The 9,168-nt window shown below is 34.2% G+C and overlaps 1 protein-coding gene across 1 annotated transcript; it reads left to right on the plus strand.

The window, feature by feature from the left end:
* The first annotated feature begins 6,755 nt into the window (after nucleotides 1-6,755).
* On the plus strand, nucleotides 6,756-8,349 carry LOC117915195 (D-galacturonate reductase-like). Its single transcript, XM_034830761.1, has 4 exons — nucleotides 6,756-7,051; nucleotides 7,198-7,441; nucleotides 7,790-7,969; nucleotides 8,137-8,349. The coding sequence occupies exons 1-4, from the start codon at nucleotides 6,756-6,758 to the stop codon at nucleotides 8,347-8,349; spliced, it is 933 nt and encodes a 310-aa protein (XP_034686652.1).
* The last annotated feature ends 819 nt before the right edge of the window (nucleotides 8,350-9,168 follow it).

Raw genomic sequence — 9,168 nt, forward strand, 5'->3', positions numbered from 1 at the left:
GCAAACGTTCAGGGTCGAGCCATTGTCCACAAGACATATAAGACTTTATGGCTTTAACAACCAATTGAGATGTAAAGAAGGCATGTAATGTCTGAACCCTCATGTGGCAAGTCATTATTTGAAAACATAATGCAAGCGGTTATATCAGTCATCATCATATGGATAAACCCCTTAGGAGTATTAATAGTTTCCCCTTTGATCTTACTGAAAGCTCGTATCAACACATCTCTATGAGTATTGGAAGATACCAATGGACTCTAAATGGATATATGAGCTTAGGTGCTCTGTAATTGTCTCAAAACCTTGTTATCATCTCTCCTAACCTCCTCATGAGAGGCTACACCCTCAAATGACCTAGTCACTATAGGTAGGGGTAGAGCTACTCTCCCACTATGGGTCATAACCTATATCTCTCTATCCTTAGAATATATCATCTAGCCATAAAATAAATGGAACAGATGTACCTTGATGTCCAGTAACCAACGGTGTAAAAGGAATCAACAGAAACAATGTCTCATCTAAAATCAAACCAAATGGTGTAGAAACCTGAGGACCTAATGTAACTCCATCAACCTCATAGCTATCATCCAAAATGATTGGGTCAGGCAATCCGTCATCCTAACTCAACATATGTATATTGTTATCCTCTACAAAGTCTATGTGATGGATATCACTTGGAGGTGGAAGCACTACATGTGTAGAGTAAGCAAGAAGGGGATTAGTGGTTACACTTGGCTACCTAAGTGAACCAAACCTTGGTTTATCAAATCCTAAATAGTATGTCTCATATTGGTACAATGGTTTGTATCATGCCCTAGACCTTGATGATAAGAACAATGCAAGTCTAATATAAAGTGAGATGGCACTGGTTGAGGTATTGGCTTGGGTGCCAATAGAGTCAATAATCCACCCTCCATGAGCTTCTGAAAAGCTCAACTCAAAGGTATACCCAACTATGAAAACTATCGTATTGACCTCGACACCAGAGGAATAGTGATCTATGGAGCTCTAGGTCGAGGGTATAAGGTAGGGGGCCTCTTTGTCACTTAAGCAACACAAATGAGTTATGAGACTAAGTGCAGATATGTAAGAGTCATGGGTCGAGCGGGATTTGGAGGTCTATATTTAGCAGTATAGGCCACGAGCACCTCCTCAGCCATATGACCAGGCTTACTTGTCTCCCATACTAACATTGTCTTGTTACGCCGCACAGGGTGCAGAGAGACCTCCGACTTCATATCTTACCCCAGTACAACCATGCTATGTAGCACAGGTTGTAGTGAGACCTCCAGCTTTATACCCTAGACCTAGGGCTCCACAGGCTTCTGTTCCATCTGCCCTAAGGACACAGAGACAATTTTCACACTTAGGTATGTTGTTGAGCCAGGCTCTTCGGAAGCTCACAAATGTTGGATTATTGATATTTCTTGCTCCCAGGCCATTGTCTCAGCCAGTTCTGCCATAGTTTCGGGTGGATCTATATCGTGCATGTCATCAGAGGCAAGACATGAGACCAATTATTGTACTGCTTTGAGGCGCACCATCCAGGACTTGATAGATCAGGGTTTGGTTCACTTGGGTCAGCCAAGTGTAACCACTAATCCTCTACCAACTCATACTTCACATGCAATCCCTCCGTCGGCCGACAACATACATTTCATGGATTTCACTGAGCCAGTTGATCGCATTCACATGTTGAGTTGGGAAGATTTTGAGCCAGAGCCTATAGTAGTGGATGAGAGCTATGAGGTTGATGGAGTGATCTTAGACCCATAGGCATCCACACCATTTAGACTGGTTCCTAACACACCACTAGTGTAGTTGACTACGATTAGGCCGTTGATTCGCCCATGCTATAGCATTCAGTCTCCGTTTATATTGAGTCGAGATCCTGATGAGATGGTTACTCAAGATGTTTAGTATGTCATCTGTGGGGACAAGGTGGTACGATAGTAGCCTCCCACAGTTGCCTGACCTTTAGAGAGTGATGTCACTCGAGAGGAGACTAGATGATTCGTGCCCAGCTGGTGTATGTCCTGTTGATTGGTGTTCAATCAACTGGTGTACTCTGATTTTCTGTCCCCAGACGGGAGTAATCAACAAAATTTTAAACCTATTTCACCATATACTAGGGTAGCATTAGCTAGCATAGCATAGTGGCTCTAGGATCGTCTACAGGGATGGGTTTTCAAATTACAACTAATATCAGTTTAAAAACTGAATTGGTGTCTTTTCTTTTCAAGGTTAGCTTTAAAAGAAAACATAAATAGGTTTAAAAAGGTTGGTTTTAAGTGAAGCAAAAATAAAGTAATTGAAATTACTTACAAAGAAAAGTGCTTCTTGGAGTTTTAGATCACTAGGCTTAGGTTCCTTATACAAAAGGGAGATTCCGGTCACTTGGATCTTTTCCTCGCATTGGGGATTTAACATATAGTTATTTCCCAAACTAGTGTGGTACAGATGCTTCCCCTTAATGGTTTCAAACACTAAATCCCTGTCACTGAATCATCTTGCAATGGTTCATACCTCTCACCTAGTATTGGCCATTCAGGGTGATCCTTAACCTTGGATTACCCGTCAAAAGCTCACAAGATATAATTAATGGATGTTTCCTGGGAGTCTAAAAGCTTACCAAGTGTTGGCTATTCTAGATAATCCTACCTTTAAACCACCTCCTAGAGGCTCACAAGAGATAAACTAGTGTATCTCAATGGACGGAGACCACTTGCCTTACCAAGTGTTGGCCCAGGTAATTTTAAGGGATTTTAAGTTAACTAAAAAGATAAAAACCATTAACAGGTCACACTTTCTTTTCATTAAAAAACAATAAAACTTCCAATTTTTGTATTCGGAACCTTACCTAGCTTCCTTAACTCCAAGAAACAAAAAACCTAGCCACTCATCCTCTGGGAAAACATCCCCAGAGTTTGATTTGCTAGAAATAAAAATAACAAGAAAACAAAATGAGAAGGTAAGGCAGAGCAAAGCTCTGTGTATTACTTTCTGAAAAACTATACAAAAAAGTTGTCTCTGAGAAAAAAAAACTCCTGAGCTTTCTTAAAAGAAAATTACAATAGATATTATAGAGAGAGGTTATTCACACCTCCTGCTAACTTCCCAACCAAGAAAACTTGTCATTGGTGGGTTACAAGGAGAAAATAGGGATTTACACACAAATATCTGAAGATAAATATCAAACGGAGTCGGTGCGCAAATATCTCAAATTATAGGTGGATTTCGCAAGTTCAAATGCAACTTGCGAAAATTTCGCAAGTTGAAATTATCCATTTCGCAAGTTGCGAAATTGTCCTGCAACTTATCAGTTCTCTGTCCTGTAGCGATTCCTTTCCTCTTCCTATTTCACAAGTTGCGAAAATTTCGCAAGTTGGATTCCACAACTTGCGAAATTGCTGGATGGTTGATTTCTTCTGTGTTTTTCTTCCTTGCATCCCCGTTTGGCTTTGGCAAAGGGTTATGAAGCTCCAAAGCTTAGTTTCTTCATGAATTTGAGCTTCAACTTGGTTTGCCATGAACTATACAAAGATCTCCCTCATTCTTGGATTGCTTTGGTAATTAAAAAGCTATCAAAAACACCAAAACTTAACACAATTTGATTAGAAACGATTGCAAGGGTCCTTAACATGCCAATTGAGTTAAAAGGTAATAACTACTACTCAAAATTGTTTAGAAGAGTTAATTACAAGCTATAAAATAGCACTTTTTGAGTAGTAATCACTCCCCCTAACCGACATATTGCTAGTCCCTTAGCAATGAAGGAGAGAGAAAAAAAATAAACAGTACTATAATTTACAACATCATGTTGATCACTCCAAAAAATTTCAAATGACATGATGATCAAACTCTCACATGGGACATTAAAGATATAAAACTCAAACTTCAACAAGAGTTATCAAATAACTTGCCTAATCACGTGAAAAAATATAATTAAAATTTTATTCAATGTACATGTCATATTATGAGATATATTGATAATATTATTTTTTTAATGATGTATATATTTTAATATTGCTATGTGTTATTATATACAATATATATTACATTATATATGCTTTATATGTAATTATTATTATCATACTACATTTGTTTGTTATTCTTTTTAATTTTTTTGTTATATTTTTTATTTTAAAATGGTGTAATAAAATATTCTAATATGTCTATATAAAAAATTAACAAAAAAAATGTATTGTTTTTTAATATAGAAATATATACATTAATAATAATAATTTATAATTTAATAAATAAACAAAATAACTTTACATGTTTTATTCAAACATGGTTTCACAATCCTGCTCTTTATGCGTTAGATTTCATGTATCTATTTAAAATTTTTTTTTTTTAACATCAAGTTGAGAAAAGGAAAAGAACAAAGTTTGATAATTTGGCAATAGAAGTTATATTTTCTATTACTTTCTTTAGAACTTTATATAAAAATATGGATGAGATGTATATGGAAAAAAATAAACAATAATCCTAGAAAATATCCTAAAATGAATAAAAGCAAATTTTTTTAATATTTGGTTTCCAAATATTATGAAAATCAAATATTTTGGAGCGTGACCCAAGTTTGTGGGTAACATATGGGTTTAATTTTGGATGGCAGATGCAACCAAATATGCATAGTTTTTCCAAATTTGGTGGTGTGGACCATAATTTTCACATAAAATAAGATAAGAAATAAAACCTTAAAAAAATTACTCTTTATTTGGAAAAATGTCTTTGAAAACTAAGTCTATAAATTCGAGGGTCAAGTTACCTATTTGAAAAGTATTATAAGATTATATCATTCTAAACCCTAAATAAATATCTCAATTAATTAAGTTGAGGTAATCATGACAATTGATTTGTAAACCATGTAAACCAAGAACAAAAATAATGCAAAGATGATAATAACAAAAGTCTAGCAAAATACTATTCACACAAGATATGCATATCAAGTGAAATCAAGTATATAAGAAAATGAAAGAAATGTACCTCAATCGTAATCCAAAGCACTTCCATAAAACAATAGGATTAGTTCAACAAGTATAACATAACAAATGTCTTATAATACACATAATATGTATTCCACTCAAATAAAAAATCAAGGAAGTGATGAAGACATAATAAGATGTAATAAAAAATAAGAATATATAAAAATAAAGTATACATGTTCACGGAATTAAGTAAATAAAGGATAGAGGAAACGTATCTTGATAGCATATAAAATGCTTACATGGAACCAAAAGAATTAGCTTAATGAATAGAATAATGAATGCAATAATATGGGCAAAGTCTCATTTTACATACATTTAAATCCAATATAAAAAGTAAAGGAATGAAATAAGATAAAATAATATACAATAATCAAATTAAAATTTTGAGGATATATTCATTCAAATATTAGTTTCGAATAACATGTCAAAAGAGGGATGGAGATGTAAAAGAGAATTCATCTAGTATGTATAATATATCTACAATGTACAACAAAAGTCAAAACAACTTAAAAACATATTTAAGAAAGCTAAATTATCAACAACAAACAAAACTTTCAATAACATGACAAAATAGAGGTAGCCCAAATTATTTAATTAAGTGTCTATCAATACCAAATTAATTCAGAATAAGGACACTATATAGAATAAGAGGCATACAATCATAACAGAGAGACTTGCAAAATAAATCCTAACAAAAATTTGAGAAAATGAATTTCATCATAAAAGAAAAATAGACAACATCTCCTACGTGTCTAGATTATAGCCCAAAAGACCAAATTATTTAATTAGGTCTCGATCAATACTAGATTAGTTTACAATAAAGTTATTGGACAAAATAATCAACATACAACGAGAATAAAGAGACTTGTAAAATAAATCCTAAAAAAAATATCTAGGAAATGACTGCTATTTATATGGAGATTGAAAACAAAAGGACTCTTATTTACACGAAAATTGTGACATCCTATAATTATACAAATTCAAATTTCAACAATTTCATGATTTTGTAGGATTTTGCTCAGTAATTTCAACCCTTGGTTTGCAAACTATTTATCTTTATTATTAGTCAAATTTGAATGACTAACTAACTTGAACAGGATTGAGGGAAAATTTAGGATTAGCATTAGTGAATTAAAAAACTCTAACATAGGTTTAGGTTCATCCATAATACCGAAAATAAATGGAGTACCTAACAAGACATCTTCCCAAACCAAGAAATACAATATCACGTCATTCATTCTAAGGTGACATGCGAATTGTGTCATTGTAGATTCTTTTCATGCTTTTCCCCAAAATCCTCATAAACCTTCATAAGGAAAATGGAGAACATATTAGCAGAAAAATTAAATAATTGTTATAAAATATGATATTTTATTGGATTATGAAATCTTATGGATAATCATTCACTGATGTATATCAACTCCTTGTAAAAGGGAGATACTTCTAATGAAAATTTATTTCATTTAATCAAATAATTAAAGTAAGGGTTTTTTAATTAGCTAAATACTGACAAATTAATCTATAAAAAGAAGTTAATGAATTGAACAATGACAATTATAGTAGAAAGGAAAATTTGAAAAGTTAATTCTTTTGGATTTAAATAGTAAACTTATATGGAACAAATCTTAAGTTTTTTTACCCAATCAGGCTCAAAACACAATTCTCCGTCTGACAGGCCCTTTCATGTATAAGCAACCACTATAAGCAAACTTGATGGTGGGATCTTTTATAGATTTTATAATTTTTAGTTGTAGCTAGGATATGGCTTTAATGGTGCCCAAGGTGTCCATCGGCGCCAATGGCCGAGCCATGCCCGTTATTGGGATGGGTACTGCATCATTGTCGCCGGAGGCCATGCTCGAAGCTATTAGAATTGGCTACCGCCACTTCGACACTGCTTTCGTGTACGGGTCGGAGAAGCCTCTTGGCGAAGCAATTGCCCAAGCCCTGCACCTAGGGCTCATCAAATCCAGGGACGAGCTATTCATCACTTCCAAGCTCTGGTGCACCTCTGCCGAGAAAGACCTTGTCGTGCCCGCCATCAAGAAAAGCCTCGGGTAAAATTTCTCCCAAAACACACACATACAGAAACCTCCAACTTTTGATGCCATATATGCCACTGGAATAGAGTGAAAATCAAGGAATGTTCTAACGGTTTCCTGATCATCATAAAACCTTTTTATCTGTGGGTGGTGTAATGTAGGAATCTTCAACTGGAATACCTTGATCTGTTTCTGATACACTGGCCGCTGAGGCTGAGCAAAGAAATGCGCCAAATACCAGTTCCAAAAGAAGATCTTCTTCCAATTGACATAAAGTCGTTGTGGGAAGGCATGGAAGAGTGCCAGACTATGGGGCTCACCAAAGCCATTGGCGTTAGTAATTTCTCCCGAAAGAAGCTTGAGGAGCTCATTTCCACTGCCAAGATCCCGCCGGCGGTCAATCAGGTGAGTCAGTTTGCCGTTTCAGACGTTACTACGCATTGTTTTTGTCATCAATCTTCAACACGTACACGTCCCCATGATGGCACCGCTTCTTGACTTCGTCAGTCATAGACACGTCATTACACATGCGCGTGATCTCAGCCCCATCATCTCTCTCACTTTTTACAGAGGTCATAATAGAAAAAAGACAATTGATTCAGTGACATAGCAAAACTATTTGGCATGTTATTGACCATCACGTACGCCGGCAATGGAAATCTATTCTTTCTCCCGCCGTAAATTGTTAACAGAGATTAGAGGATTACATGCGAAAAAGGATTTAATAACTAATTAATTTATGTTGGTTAAAAGGTGGAAATGCACCCAATGTGGCAGCAAAAGGAATTGGTTGATTTCTGCAAGACGAAGGGTATTCATGTCACTGCCTACTCTCCTTTAGGTGCAATAAGTACTTCAAAGAGAAACAACCAAACGGTGGCATCTAGCCTCGTGGAAGAGATAGCCAAGGCCCATGGCAAAACTTCTGCTCAGGTTAGTTTCCCTTGTGTTGCTTCAGAAAAGAAAAATTACATGTCCCTGCAATTTCTTCTTCTTTAATATGCTTCAGGCATATACTATAGCTCTGTATAAAGTCAGATTCTATAAATATAAGCAGCCTAACATGGGTATACTGTTCATTTTGGGTTAAAACCATGAAGGTTTGTTTGAGGTGGTTGTATGAGCAAGGGGTGAGCATGCTGCCGCAGAGTGGGAACAAGAAGAGGATGAAGGAGAACCTTATGATCTTTGATTGGGCTTTGAGTGGGGAAGAGCTAAACAAGTTTACCCAGCTTCCTCAGCACAAAATGCTCCGACCTTCCTCTTTTCTGGGCTCCCATGATTTGGTGCTGGAGACTGAAGAAGGCATATAGATGTATGATACATCCAACAAACCTCAAGCCACATGATTTAATAATAGCTAGGGTTTGGACTCTGCTTGCTACATTATATGAACAATTAATTGCATTGCATCTGATGGTTTCATCGTAGTAGTACTTATCAAACCAAAAACCTGAACCATTCAATAAGTCGTTAAATAATGGGATTAAAGACAATGGTATTGACAAATTATTCATTGTTTTTAATTTTATTTATAAAAGTATTTCCATTTAATTTTTATTTAAGAAAAGTGATTTTTACAAATTTATTTTTTAAAAAATTATAAATTTATCTATAAAAAAATTTCAATTCGATTTTATTTACAATCAAATTGGTTTTTATTACTTTTATAGAAGACAAAACTTTTGCCATTTTATTTACAAAAGCTTTAAAATCCAATTCAATTTCATTAGTAAAAATTATTTTTAATAGGAAAATGATTTTTTTACAAAAGACACTTCAATCCTTTTTTTATTTTTTACTTTTAAAAACAATCGTTTTATTCAATTTTATTAAAAAAAAAAGATTTAAAAAAAAATTCCTTTGTTTGGTGTAAGAAAAGATTTTTTAATTTTACTAAAAGAACTTTGAGAATTATTTTCAATTATATGAAAGTGATTCCAAATTTGTTATTTAGAAAAAGATAGTTTCAAAAACATTAAAACAGATTTTTATTCATATTTTTAAAGGAGCGATTTTCATCATTCTTTTTTAAGAACTTTATTTGTTTAAAAAAAGAAACTTGCATTTTTACAATTTTATCTAAAAATAAATAATTGTGATTTACTTTATTATTAAAGAAGAAGATTCTT

The sequence above is a fragment of the Vitis riparia genome, chromosome 5 (assembly GCF_004353265.1).
Source record: "Vitis riparia cultivar Riparia Gloire de Montpellier isolate 1030 chromosome 5, EGFV_Vit.rip_1.0, whole genome shotgun sequence".
NCBI classification, from domain to species: Eukaryota; Viridiplantae; Streptophyta; class Magnoliopsida; order Vitales; family Vitaceae; genus Vitis; species Vitis riparia.

What these genes read in the sequence shown, in the direction of transcription:
- LOC117915195 (XM_034830761.1), top strand. Translation starts at nt 6,756, where the DNA reads ATGGCTTTAATGGTGCCCAAGGTGTCCATCGGCGCCAATGGCCGAGCC. An exon ending in GCCATCAAGAAAAGCCTCGG is followed by an intron (nt 7,052 to 7,197) that starts GTAAAATTTCTC and finishes GGTGTAATGTAG; the next exon opens with GAATCTTCAACTGGAATACC. An exon ending in ATGGCAAAACTTCTGCTCAG is followed by an intron (nt 7,970 to 8,136) that starts GTTAGTTTCCCT and finishes AAAACCATGAAG; the next exon opens with GTTTGTTTGAGGTGGTTGTA.